Source organism: Sclerotinia sclerotiorum, genomic scaffold (genome assembly GCF_000146945.2).
Source record: "Sclerotinia sclerotiorum 1980 UF-70 scaffold_5 genomic scaffold, whole genome shotgun sequence".
NCBI lineage: Eukaryota > Fungi > Ascomycota > Leotiomycetes > Helotiales > Sclerotiniaceae > Sclerotinia > Sclerotinia sclerotiorum.
In genome coordinates, this window is record NW_001820831.1 from 49043 (window position 1) to 65878 (window position 16836).

General features: G+C 43.9%; 7 protein-coding genes across 7 annotated transcripts; 2 read left to right on the forward strand and 5 right to left on the reverse strand.

Annotated features, from left to right (window-relative positions):
• Positions 1–403: 403 nt before the first annotated feature.
• On the reverse strand, positions 404–3467 carry SS1G_04008 (hypothetical protein; the record flags this gene model as incomplete). Its single annotated transcript, XM_001594151.1, has 3 exons — positions 404–1024; positions 1172–2930; positions 2995–3467. 3 exons carry the CDS (start codon positions 3465–3467, stop codon positions 404–406), a joined length of 2853 nt encoding a protein of 950 aa, XP_001594201.1.
• Positions 3468–4345: 878 nt separating this feature from the next.
• SS1G_04009 (hypothetical protein) lies at positions 4346–9307 on the reverse strand (the record flags this gene model as incomplete). Its single annotated transcript, XM_001594152.1, has 3 exons — positions 4346–5862; positions 6004–8650; positions 9179–9307. 3 exons carry the CDS (start codon positions 9305–9307, stop codon positions 4346–4348), a joined length of 4293 nt encoding a protein of 1430 aa, XP_001594202.1.
• A 319-nt stretch (positions 9308–9626) lies between these two features.
• Positions 9627–9725, reverse strand: SS1G_04010 (predicted protein; the record flags this gene model as incomplete). Its single annotated transcript, XM_001594153.1, has 1 exon — positions 9627–9725. The coding sequence occupies one exon, from the start codon at positions 9723–9725 to the stop codon at positions 9627–9629; it is 99 nt and encodes a 32-aa protein (XP_001594203.1).
• A 273-nt stretch (positions 9726–9998) lies between these two features.
• On the forward strand, positions 9999–11261 carry SS1G_04011 (hypothetical protein; the record flags this gene model as incomplete). The annotated part of the gene is made up of 1 exon (XM_001594154.1): positions 9999–11261. The coding sequence occupies one exon, from the start codon at positions 9999–10001 to the stop codon at positions 11259–11261; it is 1263 nt and encodes a 420-aa protein (XP_001594204.1).
• Positions 11262–12360: 1099 nt separating this feature from the next.
• Positions 12361–13261, reverse strand: SS1G_04012 (40S ribosomal protein S9; the record flags this gene model as incomplete). Its single annotated transcript, XM_001594155.1, has 5 exons — positions 12361–12772; positions 12826–12924; positions 12981–12998; positions 13057–13095; positions 13254–13261. 5 exons carry the CDS (start codon positions 13259–13261, stop codon positions 12361–12363), a joined length of 576 nt encoding a protein of 191 aa, XP_001594205.1.
• Positions 13262–13514: 253 nt separating this feature from the next.
• SS1G_04013 (60S ribosomal protein L21) lies at positions 13515–14295 on the forward strand (the record flags this gene model as incomplete). Its single annotated transcript, XM_001594156.1, has 4 exons — positions 13515–13550; positions 13674–13741; positions 13803–13850; positions 13965–14295. 4 exons carry the CDS (start codon positions 13515–13517, stop codon positions 14293–14295), a joined length of 483 nt encoding a protein of 160 aa, XP_001594206.1.
• Positions 14296–15586: 1291 nt separating this feature from the next.
• SS1G_04014 (predicted protein) lies at positions 15587–15781 on the reverse strand (the record flags this gene model as incomplete). The annotated part of the gene is made up of 1 exon (XM_001594157.1): positions 15587–15781. One exon carries the CDS (start codon positions 15779–15781, stop codon positions 15587–15589), a length of 195 nt encoding a protein of 64 aa, XP_001594207.1.
• Positions 15782–16836: the final 1055 nt, after the last annotated feature.

Consider the following 16836-nt stretch of genomic DNA (forward strand, 5'->3'; position numbering starts at 1 on the left):
AAACCAATGTTTTGTATATTTGGTTCTATGCAATATCGTTATAATAATTACCTATCATTAATAGAATATTTATCAACATGAATCAGTCAAAACTTTACCTTATTTTACCAGTAAACAATCTTGAAAGTTATCGGCCGTGTTAACATCATAACTAGATAAACCTTGTGTTCATAAAATTACTTCGTTAATGCATGCATGGTCTTTCATAATACATTTTATATCATTCCGTTCTACCCTAATATCTGTATGAAACCGATAACCATAGAGCGCCTGCCAATGTAAGATAACAAACCAATTTCTTACGTCCCATGTGACCCCAACAGACTCGTATGTATACCACGCCGTTTATGCACCAGACTTGTTCCATGTATCAATATGATAGCCCAACAACAAGTTACATAGCTCAAAGACCTGCATCTTCATCAACAAAAGTACTTTTAGCCCGAGCTTCTTGCTCTTGTGCCGCCATCCAGGAGGGCAATTTATGCCCGTCTTCTTCAGGGCTACTTGAGACAACTCGACGTGGATGCCGCCTCTTTGGAAGTTGCGGGGGCTCACGAGCAACGGAAGAGGCAGGTGAAAGAGCGGCAGGTGAAGGGGCGTCAGCTTGAGCTTGTTTGTTTTCATCCATCTCGTCATCCACCCACGGTTGCATGTATCGTGGCGAATCCTCAGTTACCGGTGTTGTCGGTTCTGACGGCGCTGACACAATCAAAAGACCATCATCTGCAGTGTCGACCTCCTTCCTAGAATTACGCCTAGGCAAAGGCGGCGGCGGAGCAGTGTGATGCTGGCCACCGGTTGGCGATTCTCTTTCATGCCTTTGTGGCAAAACAAGAGGAGGCATTGGCTTCCGCTTAGGCACGGGGATTGGAGCCGTTTTCGTCTTCTTATCTGGGAGAGGTAGAGGAACGCCGGGAGGAGGTAGCGGCTGTCCGCGCCCCATGAGGCGTGGCTGGGTTGTTTCGGTTGATCCCGATGAGCTGCTCCCTCTCTGCTCGCTACGTCGTTGAATAGCATTCCACTGTAAAATATATCAGTCGCATTTCCATGTAGTCTGAGCATAAATAAAATGAGTAGGATGTAATGTTATAGCATAGGCGCCCTGCCTTAGCATTCTCAAAGATACGAAGGATGGGAACGCTGGAAGGGGACAATAATATAAACTTACTCCCCAAGTTTTAGCCGTTGCCGCTGCATTGGTAACAGCGGCAAGCGACAGTCGTCTGTTCTCCGAGGCTGAAGATTTTGTTGAAGATGCGGTATTCTCACGTTTTGGGGTACCAAAGTTTTTAGAAGCTGACAATTCTGACCTTATTGATGTGGTACTTAAACTTGCTGGACTTGTGGGGTAAGAATTGATACTGGACGTATCCGTGAGCGATGATGGCTCCAAAGAGACTTGTGGTATGGAATTGCTCATATCAGCCTTCTCGGAATGTGAAGAGCCCCGTGAAGATGATGAAGATTGGCTACTACTTGGTTTGAAGTTTGTTGGTCGGCTGGGAGACCCAGTAGGACTCTGTACAGGGAGCTTCGTTTTGGCGGAAAGTTTAGCCATGGCGGTTGCAGCGTGGTCCCCCTCGGGAGGGCTCGAAGGCTTGAAAGCGTCTGCGTTTGTTATGTCAGTAGTAACGACGGGATTAGACGCATTAGCAAAGGACCTCGAACGAAGGACTCGTGGTTTGTCGCCCGTCAAAGGTCGCGCATCTACTCCAGTAGATGAGCTGCTAGGGAAAGGGTTGATAAGGTTTGAAGTGGACTTTGTGCCTTTGCGTGAATGTACTGTGTTAGAAAGGTTGGTATCAAGCACAGGAGTGCTGTAACTCTTTTCAATCTGTGGCGTAGATGTTGGTTCATCATGTTCAGCCTCTGAAATCTCTACCTCGTCCACGTCTCCATGCTCAGCGGACACGGCTTCGGCTTCCTGAGAATGTTCCGCGCGCCGGTCATCTGCCCAAATTCCACCTCTCCATAGCTTGCCTACAGTACTGGCGAATGGCGAATCGTCCCAATTTGGGTAGACTAAACTTTCAGCGATAACTTCCTTGATCCTGTTCTCAATCTGACGAAGAATCAATGTGTATGTAATCTGTCGTGAACTCACAATGGGCTCTATTGTCATTTCTATCTTTGGCATGGTCTCAAATGTAATCCATAGCCTATTTGAGGGAGGGGGCTTGATTCGAAGTAGCATGTGCCCCTCAATCTTCTTTAAGACGGCGGCTAATAATAGGTCCACTTCTCGAGCCTTAAATCGCGCGCCAAGCTCAAGACGAGCTATTGCAGCAACCTCGAGACGGAAATTGCCCGTGTAGCGAACATCGGCCTCTACAACGAGCTCTCCATCTACGGTCAGATCCTTCAAACGTGGATTCGTGATTACCGGCGCTGCCTCTCCCATGTTTACGTTACGGAGAGCGATTTGCCTTAAAAAATTAGGAGTCTTGACTCTCGATATCTTCTTTGTAATCTTTGCCCGAATAAAATCCTCGATATCTGGCGTCTTGTACAGCGCAAGAAACACACGTCCAACTAGTGCATTAATCCACCTTGTCTGAAGATGTTCCTCGGACGAATGCAGCCTTTGGACAAGAGTAATGATATCTTTTACATCGTACTGCAATGGAATCGGCGGTTTTGGAGTCGAGTCCGAGTCTTGGTTTCGAAGAAGTGCGAAATAGAAATCTTCCTTATCGGAGCAATTTTCGGAGAACAAATAGAAGGGCTGTGAAGGCTTGCCGTCGGCAGTTATCTCACCAACACCCTGTTTCCTCGACAAGCAAATAGCATTTCTTTTTATAAACAATTCTCCTTCTGGTGTAATATCATTCGGTCCCGAGTAGATGCTAACATCATGATGTGCCAAGGACACTACGTAACGAACTTCGAGTTGATCTTCATCGTCAAAAAGCATTAGATGCCCATGCCTGAGCTAATCGTCAGTACATTTTATAATACATCAAAGGTATTTGAACCGCCCATGGAAATTACCTCAAGACCACGTAAAACACATTCCCGCCCTTCTTCTGGGGCTTCCCCGCCGCTTTATTATCCAGCGGGCCGTTGCTTGTCTTCCTCTCGAACAAGCTTCTGTACATGCTCTGATAGACGCTGGGGCTGGGCGCAGAGACTGTAGCTGACCCCACGGGTGTTGTACGTTCTGGCGGCTTCCCGTTCACGCCGCCTGGTGAGTATTCTCTGGATATAGCGAAATATCCGGCAGCTACATCTGCCTCATGGTTGTTATGAAGTTGGAACTTTTCTCCCAAGGATTTCTGTGCTGATTTAATAGCATCGGCATTATCGCCAGGTCGAAGGATTAACTCGTCAGCTTCCCGCGAATGGATATCATGGTGAACTGGGAAGGTAAAGTATGCGTGAAGTAGGATTGCTATTACGACGAGGGGAAGAAATGTGAGACCACCTAAGCAATAAACAAAAAGGAACAATGTTAAACCTTCCATTATGATATTGCCTTCATGTGTAAGGACGAAAGCTTTCAATTAACGGACCATCTCCATGAAATTAAGAAATAAATTGTTGAGAAGAGCAGAAGGAAACAACATTTGGCAGGTAAGTTGTTGATATTTGAGAAGCAAGGTCTCTAGAACATGTGGCGACGTCAAACCTGTGAACTCAATCCCGAGCGATCCTTGAAAGGAATAATTTTATCACCAAAATGAAATAATTAAAAGTGTATTAATTGTGTTTTTCATACAAGCTGGTCCTTTATGTAAAATCTCAAATCTGTCGGTTTAGAAGAGGACACCGGCTAGAGTCGTGAATTGGAGCTTGGACAAAATTTGAAAGAAACTTGGAAGCTACATACGTATTTATGAACCTCACTGGGGGTTTATTTTTAAGCGGCTCTGATTAATGACAGGATCTTGAGACACATATATACGGTGCCAAAAATACCTAGGTAGTCATCGGATGTTAGAAATATATCTAAGTTTTGATTGTACTTGAGTATCTAAGTACGTACATATTCGTGTCATCATGTGGTAGGGCCAAAAAGATATGGTATTGCGGTGTCTTGTGACATCAATTATTCTTTTACAACTACCATTTTATCACATTTGGAGATCACACTGCGGAATGTTGATTATAATTACTTTTATTGTGCTTAACTTCTGTAAAGTATGCATTTCCCTTCAGTGCATATCCAACCGCAGAGGAGAAAAAAAGAATTAAAATCAATCCAACATGCGAACACTGATGTCCCATCCTTCATGAGTTTCTTCGTGTTGATACATTGAGATGAAGTATTTAAAGGCTAACCCTATCAAAATAATACCATGGGAGCCTTTATTCAAATAAGGTTGCATGTAATAGCTACTAGTCACCACTCTAGATCCGTAAAATCTACCTCCGTTCCATCAGTTGCCGACAGAGCCTGCATAGCTGGGACAACAAAGGCTCTTTCCGTCTTCAGACGCATGCTCTGTCTCACCCTCGTATAAAATACTGGACAATCCTTACTATCGCATTTCACTTCCTCCAGTGGATATAAGCCAGAACAAGTCTGGCAAACGCTCTTTATGTCTAGAAACTTCTTTTCCTCAATTTTGAGCCTAGTCTGCAAAGAAAGCATGGATTCAGAGGCATTTGAATGACACTGAGGACAGAGAAATCCCTCGGCCTCAAGTTTGTCTTTACACACAAGACATGAAGATGATTTCATATATGACTCGAGCGTTTTCTTGTTGATGCCCAGCTCTTTTAGTTGTCCTTGATCAAAATTCATCTCGATTCGGCGAACGCGCTGAACTTTGGGCATCTCGTCATACCAACTTCTAACATTGGCACCCATGAGATTGAAGATTCGTTCTAGTGGTGGAATGAGGTTTTTAGAGATGTAATACTCCGCATCCAATTCGCTGTGATCGCTGTTGAGAAGATCTTCAGGCGCCACACAGCGGTCGATCAATCGGGCTCCTGGAGCGCCGGTGACGACCACATATGGGACTCGCTCACCATACTGCGGCTCTGCTCGTGCATCTTCCAGCATCTTTTTGGTGCTGATAAGAGCACCTGGGGGCGGTGGTCCTTTGTCACTATATGTTCCAAGCTTGACTTCTCTCGCAAAGCAAAAGTCCTGGATAGACACAGAACCTTTCATGATTTTCTCGCACTGCTCCTGAAAATAGGATTTTACTTGGCTGAGGTCAGCTGTGCGAAAAAGTATCTTAAGAGCTCTCTCTTCAATCTTTTGCTCAGCTGGTGTTCCATCACGTCGTACCGTCTCAATACCTTTCGCATCAAAGTCCGGCTCTATTTGTGATTTGCCTTCGTACTTGAACCCTACATATCGCTTCTTAGCCAGGAGCACGCAGGGAAGATACAACTTCTCGAATTTGAGCTTGATGGGACGTGGGTTCATGTTGGTGACCGTTTTTGCAATCTCATTCCCAATATCGAATGCCTCATCTTTGCTGCGACCCTTTAGGTAGACAAACAAGCTGTCCGTATCGCCATATACTACTTCTGCGCCCCAGCGTTTGACTGAGTGTATAAGTGCAATGGCCCTTTCAAGTGTCTCGCGACCGGTTTGAACAATGCTGTCAGCAATCTCTGAGCACGGCATGCGCCCAGAAAACGATGCAGATGTATATCCGTAGGTAACATTGGCGATAAGTTTCAAGGCTAGCTGCCTATTGTTCAATAATCTTTGTAGAGCTTTATCTTCCTTGTCTAGCTTCATTCCGCTCTTCACCATAACCCGCGTCTCAAGTATTTCGCCCAGCATTTTCGCTAGGAGAGACTTCCGGATGTTTGGTTTCGCGTACATCATTCCATTGGGAGCAATATTGATGTGGTCTTTCAGCAACTCTAACAGCCTATCCTCCCGTGTATATTCTGTGAAACCCAATTTATTAGTGCCTCGCCAGTTCACCACTCGTCCAAGGTAAGTCGAGTAGCAATAATTGTAAGCAATCATAACACTAGGGTACAGGCTTTGAAAATCAAGAACGAGCAAAGGGCTACTGTAAAACGCACTTTGAGGCTCCATAACGAGGGGGAGACACTCCAAAGCATTTTGACCTCCAACTTGTTTTCGACTAGGAGATATCAACATGAAGTTCTCTGGTTTTGCAATGCGGAACATCAGAGATTCTACCTTAAATTGTGAACCCCGAGAGAAAACTGAAAAGAAATCGACACCCAAGAGTCGTGCTTGTTCGCTTGTACGTGAAATCAATTCATTCTGCTCAAGTATTTCTAGGTCGAGTTGTACACGGGACACGTAGTGCGTGAGTACTTTGGACAAATCTCGGGCCGATCCATTCGTGTACCAGGTCCTTAGATCAGCCCATGTATAATGAGGAATTCGCCGGTAGAGCAGATGAAAAGCCACGTTCTCTAATGTGTATTGGAGGAGATTGAGCTCGGCTCGCATGGCTCTCCAAATGTTGATCATATGTCGGCCTGTGACACGAATTGTGGATGTATTATTGAATCCCCATTTGTCGTTGTCCTTGCCAAAACGGCCATGGGATTGGGCTTTCATGCGCGAAAACTCATCGCACAGGTCGTAGTCGTATTTCACTCTTGCTCGTTCAATAAGATATCCCCAAGATCCACCGTGAACCTCAAAACCAGTCAAGATATCTGGGTCGTACTCTCGCACGATTCCTACCATACGGATGAGTAGATCAAGTTCAGAAGATTCTGCGTGTACCTCGAATGGAACTTGATTCGATACTCTCTCAGAGATATTGTTATTGTCAGCTGACAGGATCACAATCCCTGGTTGTGACGGGCTACCATCAGTGCCTTCATCATCAGCCTGAAAGCAGAAGAAAATACATTGAACCTCATCCTCTTCGGGATTGGGAACAAAACTTCCTCGTGTATTGACATGAACTTCTAGGCTCATGACACTCATGTATTGAGCCTCACGTTGGATATTGGCCGTCTTTTCAATTTGTGTGTACTTGATCCCTTGCTTATTCTTTTGAGTTGGACCGTCAATTTGCGAAAGTTTTGCCTCCTTTCGGCGATTGCTGACTGACGACTTGGAAGTTGTACCTTCCTTTGACTTCTCGGATTTATTTCCCTGCCGTAACGTCTCATTGCGAGCCCAACAATGTACATCTGCATAAGTGGGTGGTGTTTCTGCAAAAGTCCAAACCCGGAGGCTACACTCGCGACGGCGATGATGATAAATTTCCTCGTCCTTGGTTTTGTCCGAAAGTACGACCGACCTGAGCCCAAAAGTTGCGTCTGAGGTTGCAGATGGGTCAAAATCGGGAAGGAACGGTAGGCTCGTGCTTCCAAGTTTGAATTCTCTGCCCGCCCATTCCCTGGGACGCTCAGGAACGTCTTCTTCATTACTATAAAAAGCATCCTGATATAAAACGGTGGGTATATTGAAGTTTGACATCGTTGAAGAAATATACTGAGCCGACGGGGGAGGTTGCTGGTGTGCTAATACTAGCGACCCAATGCGGCCTTCAAACTCGTCTCTAATTTTTATAAAAAGGCTGTCCTGCGTAGAGGAGCTTAACCTTGAAGTCAGACCTTGCACTGTTGAATAGTTTGCCATGCTTGTCGTCTGAAACCTGTTGTCTGCAAGTGATGGTGAAATAGCATGAAAAGAGACGTGCGTCTTTACCATGGGAGTGTCTATATCTCCAGGATACTGGCTAAGCTTTGTTATTGTGCTAGAATCGTGCGGATCTTTTGTCACTGGAAAATTGAGCGACTCTTGAGAGGAAAACTTAGTACTGGATGCTCTGAGACCCAGGCTGCTTTGCTGCTCAGTATGGCTATTTCTTCGCACTGGTGGTGTTGTAGGAGACAATTGTGGTGAAGAATGAACCATTGTGCTCGTCTTCCGTCTCTTCGCATCTGGGAACTCTCCTTGTAGTTGCGATATCTCGACTTCAGAATTGATGTCTTCATCCCTATGATTGTGAATGATATCATGGCCAAAATTAATCCGATCGGCCGATCGACTAATTTGTGCACTTATGAAGGAGGAATCATCTTCTGTAGCGGGAACTCTCGGGTGGTGTACAGAGCTTTGATTGTTTTCCTTTTGTTCAAGCTGAACTGCTTGCTCATCTGATGTAGTAAATTCCCTACGAGATTCTTTACGAGATGTCACAGCAGTCTGAGGTTCAGATATTTCTTTGTCTACATGATCCCCTTTACGCTTCTGGGAAAGCTCTATCTCTCTCATCACATCTTCATCGGAATCGTAGTCGTCTCCAGTTCCACCTTGATCGATTGCAAGTTCGGTGATAAGATTTTCGTCAACCTCACCTGCCCCGCGAGTATCATACAAAGAATGACGCTTTTGCTCCTCATACACGGATTCGAAAGCAGAAAGAAGGTTTTCCGGGTACAAATCTTCCACAGACTCAAGGCTGGTTTTAACAGAAGTCTCAAAGGGTATTGATTTGACGAAATTATTGAAAGATGGTTTTGAGGTGTCGCCTCCGTTCCGTTCCTCCTGTATCAACGTCTTGACCATTTCCCTGTACTCGTTTTCATGCATCCATCCACCATCTTGAGAATATTGAGGATCTGCTGACATTGAAAACATCACCTCAGGCGGAAATGGACTGCTACCAGCTGGCGCATTTGGCATCTTAGACTTTCGGCGACGAGTCTCATCTTTCCAAAGGCCTGCCATACTCTGAACTAATTTTTCGTCAGTAGCATAGGAACTAGGATTCTGATTAAAGTCATGGTGAAGAGGACGTGGCTTGATTTTTCGCCTATTAAGAATATCTTGGACGCAGATATCAACTTCTATTGAACAATGGCTGACCCTGGGTAGGAATGTGTCATTTGTGATGAGTTGATCAGATATTGAGCGGTCGTGCCAAAGATGCATTGACGATGATATTTCGTCATATAAAGGCACTGGAGCTCGAAATTTAACCTTGCTAGTATCGATGTATCCACATCCATACAAATTGTAGTCAACCATCCACTGTAGAAGAAATTGAAGATGTGCTTCATATGGTTGAAAAACTCGCTTCATAATAGTACCTTGCCGCAAGAGGTCCGCGAGACGCGTCATTACCATGGGATCCAACATGTAGATCTTGAGATAGAAGCGATACCCAACATAGAAACCATAAAATGGAACCGCTTTTACTAAAGTAATACGTGCGACGAACTTGGCATTTCCATCATATGTATTGCGCCGGTAGCTCACAGCCAGAGCATAATCAACTGAAAGATGAAGTCTGTGAATATAATTTCCAACTAAAGTTGTGTCAGTAATGAGAGCAACCTTTGGGATATCAACAAGCCAGACCTTCGTCAGAATTGAGGGCACCTTCATATTCGATATATAAGTAAGGAAAGGCACCGTGGATATGTGCGCAAACCTTCTGGCCGGTTTCTGTCGAGCCAAAAACCCTAATGACAGGTACTTTTGGCTCTTTATGAAGCTCAGAGATTTGGACATTCCGTTTCAATTGAGGATCAAACGGAGTTGGCGTAGCTTGATAATGATCGATGCAATTAAGACGTACCCGGAAGAGGTCCATGGCAGATTGAACGTGTTAGGATGGAGGTACCCAGCGAGAGTCGAGATTATCGGTTTTCATGACTTCTCATTTCTTATTCTACATTCAGGTGCAATAAGACACTGCAGGAATTTACTGTTTCCTGAACTTTATTTTCATTTCTTTCTCATACCTAACTTGAGTGGCGCGAACACGAACGCGGAACGCCAAGTCACGAGACACTTGATCCATGTTGCTGATAAATCAAAAAATCCCAGGGATTTTTGGTCCGAGTGCACGGCCCGTTCAATTCGCGATACGAGTACAATCAATGATCTTATTATCTAGGTGATAACTTAATCGCATTTCATTTACTGCTATTGTAACTTCAATTCTTCTGACATCAAGATCTGGTGCAATCAGATACGGACTCAGCAATCACTTTGAAAAGACTGGCTCTTCGTTCGATTTGTTCTACTCATACACCAGCCCGTCTTCTAGCAGTGGAAGTCACAAATCTTCAAAATGCCTCCCCCAGGTACGCAGCCTAGAAAGCCAGAGCAATCTGCAGCAAATAAGGATCAGAATGAGTATATTCCGGCTTTCATTGCAAAGAAGCCATTTTATATCGGTGACGACGATAATACCGATTATCTCGAGCATCAACGTCTTCAAAAAGCCCAATTAGACCAGTCAAAATGGTATGATCGTGGGAAGAAATTGGGTCCGGCAGCCACCAAATTTAGAAAAGGCGCATGTGAAAATTGTGGGGCAATGACACACAAGGCTAAGGACTGTTTGAACAGACCTAGAGCGAAAGGCGCCAAATGGACCGGGAAAGATATACAGGCAGATGAAGTTATACAGGACGTTGATCTGGGATGGGATGCGAAGCGGGACCGATGGAATGGATATGATGCGAAAGAGTACAAGGCTGTCACAGATGAGTATGCGCAGCTGGAAGAGTTGAAGAAACAAGTACAGAAGGGTAGTGGCAAGGATGGAGAAGAGGCTGGTGAGGATGGCGAGGATGACGGCGCAAAATACGCAGAGGAATCAGATATGGGCAGACATCAAAGTACATCAACGAGACAGCTGAGAATCCGCGAGGACACAGCAAAGTATCTTTTGAATCTGGACCTGGATTCGGCCAAGTACGATCCGAAGTCCAGATCTATGGTTGACAGTGGAGCGACTGCTGATACGGCTGCTGCGCTAGTCGCGGAAGAAGGATTCTTGAAAGCTTCTGGAGATGCCGCCGAATTTGAGAAAGCGCAGAAGTACGCCTGGGAGTCGCAAGAAAGGGCAGGCGATACAAAACAACATTTACAAGCAAACCCTACTTCTGGTGAGTACTATAGAAGAAAGGAGAAGGAAGAGGCAGAAGCCAAAAGACAGGCGCGTAAGAAAATGCTTCTGGAGAAATATGGTGGAGACAGTAACCCTACAGCTGCAAAACTCAGGGATGCAGCCGTCATCGAGTCCGAAAAGTACGTGGAATACGATGAATTGGGTGGCATCAAAGGAGCACCGAAAGCCTCCGCAAAGTCGAAATATCCCGAGGATATTTTCCCCAACAACCATACCTCTGTATGGGGAAGCTGGTGGTCTAATTTTAAGTGGGGCTACTCTTGTTGTCATTCTTTAGTCAAAAATAGTTATTGTGTTGGGGAAGCAGGAAAAGGAGCCAAGCGCACGGCGGAAGAGATGCTCTCGGGCGTTTCTGAGGATACGGATGGATGGAAGAAGATATGTATAGTTCAGGAGAAAGAGCCGGGAATAGTCTAATCATAATAAATCAAACGTTTCAATGTCGCAGTTTGAAGTTAACAATCAAATGTCCACTTTGAAGTCTCACCACACTTTTCAATGTATATTCCAATTCATGCTTTTCATGTCCTAATTCAGTTTGGACAATCAGATGGTCCTCCAAACTTATATGCTTCTCAATACCGCAATGCAAGTCTGAAAAATAATTGTCTTTCAGGTTTGGGTGTTTAAAATTCGGAAAGGAGCACTAATCATGTATGAGTGTGCGGTTTGTTCCATTTATCGTGTGCTAGCTAATGGAACATGAGGATATATATACTCCCCTGTCTGCTTATGATCGATTCAATATTCAATCCATTTTTAGAATAATAAAAGGACAATATTAGCGTCGACCTGCTTTTCCGCTATCTAGTATGGGAGGGAGGATATGAATAATCTGTGCAGACCATGAGCCAAAAGTTTTGGAACGTAATATAAGAAATCGAGCAAAAGGGCAGGCATCTTTCTGGGAATGAAGCCGAGGAAAAATCCAAGAATATGAAATGGAAGCTCGACCAATCCTTTCGAGATGATATAGAGCCCACGCCGTCCAAGAATGTTTTTACCGGAGATGGGAAAGAGGATATTTACAGGTTAGTTCTTTTGAGAACTATCATTGAGTGATGCCAGGGAGATCAAGGAAGAATTGCAAGAATATAGTCCAAATTATATTCGGTTATTGGAAGAGGCTGGCAACAGGAAATGTCGACTTTGACTGTAAAATTCTATTTAGACATTGAAAATAAACACCACTCTTCACTTGCCCAATTCCACCTACCTTGCTACCTTGCCTTGAGAGTGGCACAAAAAGTGAACAATACCATTATCAATCGTGGCCTTGAAAATAACCTCCAACTGTTGTCGATCATCAAAGTCACGAATCATAATTATGGGTAAATTGTAAAATAACAAAACAATCATTAAAAAAGTACTCATTAATTCATCATGGAATGCGGCTTTTATTGTGTAGCGTGACGCTGCAGATGTCTGCTTTACATGTTGTAACCTGCCCTAACCCCTGCTAAAAAGTGTCCCTCATGATGTAGGTAGGAAAGATTTTGGTATCAAAATAGTTCCTCTATTCCTCATCCTCCTCCTCGGCATCGTCATCCTTCTTCTCGGAAGCCTTGGCCTTCTTTCTGCGGACACGTCCTGGACGTCCTCCACCGAATGGCGAGCTCAACGCGAAGTCGATGTGCTTTTGTGAGTCGAGACGAACAACGAAAGATGGAACGTTGACGATTTGTTTACCAACACGAATGTGTCTTTGACGGATGAGGACACGAGCGTGGTGGATGGACTTTGCGAGACCGAGCTTGTAGACACAAGTTTGAAGACGACGCTCCATGAAATCCTCAATCTTCAAGGCCAAAACGTAATCGAGCTTCATACGGGCTTCATCGAGGACACCGACACGGACGAGACGACGAATGAGGGCGTTACCTTCGAAAAGTCTCTTTGGGTCCTTCTCGTCGAGAGTGAGCAATTGACTAAAATACATTAGCACATTGTAAATTTCCACAAATCGAAATGTTTTAAGTACCGGGCAGCACGACGGATCTTGGAAAGAGTCAACTGGACACGCCAGACCTCACGCTTGTTGCGGAGACCATACTCTCCAACAATCTTCAATTCGGAGTCCCTAAGGAATAATCAGTGACATGAACAGAGCAAGCTCTAGAACAGTGGTCCACTTACAAACGAGCACTCTCGAAGCTATAAAATTGTCAGCATAAGTCAAATTGCGCAGCAGAATTATTGACAGGATACTTACGGACGACGTGGGACCTTTGCGGTCTTGGAGTATGAACGACTGTTCGAAATATTAGCGAATGAACTCAATGGGCCTGATTGCGACTTGGTTCATGTTCCCCAAGTAATTCAATTCAGACCAGAGAAACTCAGACAAATTCGAGATAACTCAATCAAAATCTGAATCCTCAAAATATGGAACTGATCTATAATACTCACGGGGCCATTTTTGCTCTTGTCGATTGTCGTGTGAGGTTGTTGATCGCGATTGTAAATTTGGTTCCAGCAATTTTTCGAGGTTCCCGCACGAAGTTAGGGCATTTGACCCGTGCTACTACCAAAATGGGAAGGCGCAAAAATAAGCGAAAAATTGTTGAAAGTTTGAGTTGCCGATACCAGCGTCAACTTGGAGAAGAAAGATTATCGACAAATTCTGAATAACTTCGACCTCCCTTCGAATACCCATCCTACATCGACAAAATGGGTCACCCAGCAGGTCTCCGCGCCGGTACTCGGGTGAGTCCTCAAATTTTTCAATTGTAGCCCTCTGAGAGGATTTCTACGGCTACGGCTACGGCTTCGAACTCGATACGGCGACGATGTTGTGGAATTTCCGAGCAATAACTAATTCATCTGCAGTATGCATTCAGCAGAAACTTCAAGGATCATGGTATGATCAAGTTGTCGACCTACTTGCGCCAATACAAGTATGTAGAAGTCCAAATCTTGCGAACTTCATTTTGTCGCGAAATACTAACATATTCGTAGGGTTGGTGACATTGTTGATATCAAGGCAAACGGTGCCGTCCAAAAGGGGTTAGTGAAAATTATCAATTACACCTGCACATTTTAGGAGGAATTGAAATGGCGATTCGCGAGTAGAGAGATGGGGGATTTGGAGGACGAGCTTATATACTGACTTCTGCTCAGTATGCCCCACAAGGTTTACCACGGAAAGACTGGTGTCGTCTACAACGTTACCAAGAGCGCCGTTGGTGTCATCATCTACAAGAAGGTCAAGCACAGATACATTGAGAAGCGTGTCAACCTCCGTATTGAGCACGTTTCCCTCTCCCGCTCAAGAGAAGAGTTCGTCCGCAGAGTCAAGAAGAACGCCGAGTTGAAGAAGCAATCGAAGGCCGACGGTACCCACGTTCACTTGAAGAGACAACCAGCTATGCCAAGAGAAGCCAGAACCATTTCGATGAAGGATAACTTACCCGAGACAATTGTGCCAATCGCATACGAGACGACTATCTAAGCTTTGGGCTGGGGTTTGTTTGGGTTTCTTTGCGGGATATGATACAATGAAGGTCAGAGGCTTCTGCGTTGCATGACACAAAATAAATATATGCAATACCTTCAAGAATCTGACAGGTTTCCAAAAAAGCGTTCGATATCATGCATGGCCATGTGTTTGCAACAAGATTTTGGTGAATGATGAATACTTCCATTTCCATCTCTTTTTCCCTCATTCCTCACATCGTTTCGGAGCCGTATTTGTCACGCTTAGGTAGAAGGTTTCCCACTTCTTCGAAGCCCTCACAAGTGCTCCAAGAACACGCCGAATCGAGTTTTGTCGTTTTGATCATCCAGAACCCCTATGTTCTGGATGCAGACTTATTTGAATACATTACAATTTTCTAGTCTTGGTTGTTAATTTTACTGCAAAGTGTCATTAAACAAATATATGATTATTACTTGGAAGGCCATATCACGATGTCGCTGAGAAATCAGCATAGCTTTGTCTCACGTTCCTAGCCTTGGATTGAGTGATAGAGAAAATGAAAGTTATACAACCACTTTTCTTCATCCTTAGCATCAAATGATGGTGATTTGAGTGAGGTGAGAACACGGAGTAGGCAGATGTCATTTGATAACATATTTTCCCTGGATATGCCTATGGGTATTCAAGACTGTACTCCACACATAGGTGGTGTCTGATCTACATCTGGCACCTGTCATGACTGTGCACAGGGTGTAATCGGCAGTGGCCGAGGATGCGAGAAAGATCCAGCCGCGCAAACCTATCCCATGGTGCTCAAACGTGCGGGGGGCACAGCATAGCCACAGTAAGAAATTGATTCAAGCGCGTATATCCTGTGGGCCATCAATCAGATACCTAATAATAAGTATGGAAGAATTACCCACACGAGCTACACGATATTTTTGGTTCTTGCAAGGATGTTTGTGATGGAGGTGCTCTCAAGGAGAATGAGATGCCATTGTAGATCTAGAATAAGTACAGACAGATATTAAAGAAGCCAGATGCCGCCTTTTATGGAGTAGGTGATTTCAAGGATTGTAAGAAATCTAAATGAGGGAAAATCCGGCAAAGAAGAAATGTGAGACTAAGAAGATAATCCTTGGCTTTGTATCTTCATCTGATGGTAAGCGACAGCTGACACAGTGACACGACACGCACAGGAGGTAGTTCTAGGGTAGGGAAAGCACAGCACAATATCAAATCAAAAGTAAAAGTAAGGTCTTGGGGCTTACAGGGATGGATTTATTATTGATCATCAAGTACAGTACTTCGTTCGTATCAATATTCACTTTTTGGAATCTGGAATCTGATCTGAAATGAATCTGAGATCTTTCGTAACGACAAGCTGTGTTGGGTACACAGTTTTTGTTTGTTCGTTCGTACATTTTATGTTCTTATCATTCAAGTTAGAGACATGTTCCCCTCTCTTCAATACCCCTAAAAGAAATGCGGAGTACGGAGTGCAGAGTTCAGAGTGCATGGTTACAAAAGCCCGAATTCGGAATAAGTCACATTACTTGCGCATTCAATCCCTTATTATTATTATTACCTACTCCGGAGAGAGCGAGCTCTAAACTTATAAAACCTTGCTCTGTCTGTACTTCGTACAAGATGAAGAAAGTTATAAATTAAATCCTCCGTATGCCAACTCGATAGTTCCCTTTCAACCCCTTTCCTCCCAAGTGAAATTGCAACCTATTTAAATGAGATTTCAGCTGTGATGAATGTCTTTTGTATACTTTACTTTTAGTATTCTAATAATGGTTGAACTATCATTTCCAAATTGTATACCAGGTATGTCTGTCTGTCCTTGCCTACCTGAGTAATTGATTCTCTCTTTTCTATTTTCTACTTTCCATTTTCCTTTGCTTTTCCCTTTTTTTCCCTTTTTTCACATGCCGTGTAGGTAGGATTTTGATTGGGTAGTATTCAGCGTTTAAAACGTATGACGCCGCGCCGTTTTCCTTTCCTGGCAAATCTAGAAAATCTGATTATCGGGAAACTCAGAATCCGACGAATCCAAATACTGACTGTCATTAATCAATCAATCATTTTACTTTTATTTCTCTCTACCTTTTTGATCTCTCAACTCAACTCTTTTTACAACCTTTCACGATATAAACAATTATTACACTGCAGTACTTTTGCTTCTCTTCTTTTTTTTTTCTTTCTTTCTTCTTTTTCTTCTTCTCTTCTTCTTTTACTATTCCTTACATTCATTCCCTCCTTTTTTTTTTCCCTTCTGTACTTTACCACTTCAACACCTTTTCTCCATATTCCACGATATCAATACGTAAAAGCATCAATCAAAAGATTACGAAAGTTCAATGTACCTTCCTGGTTAGGTACATTTATTTACTGCCGCTAATCTACTACCTACTACGTAATAATCGTGAACTCCGATTTCTTGGGCGGCTTTCTAATCAGGAAACGAGGCTCTAAGCCTCTTCAAAGAACGAACCCAAATGTCCGAGTAAGTTACTTTGCATTCTACTTTGTTATAATAATTTGCATTCCTCCATCAATAATATTGAT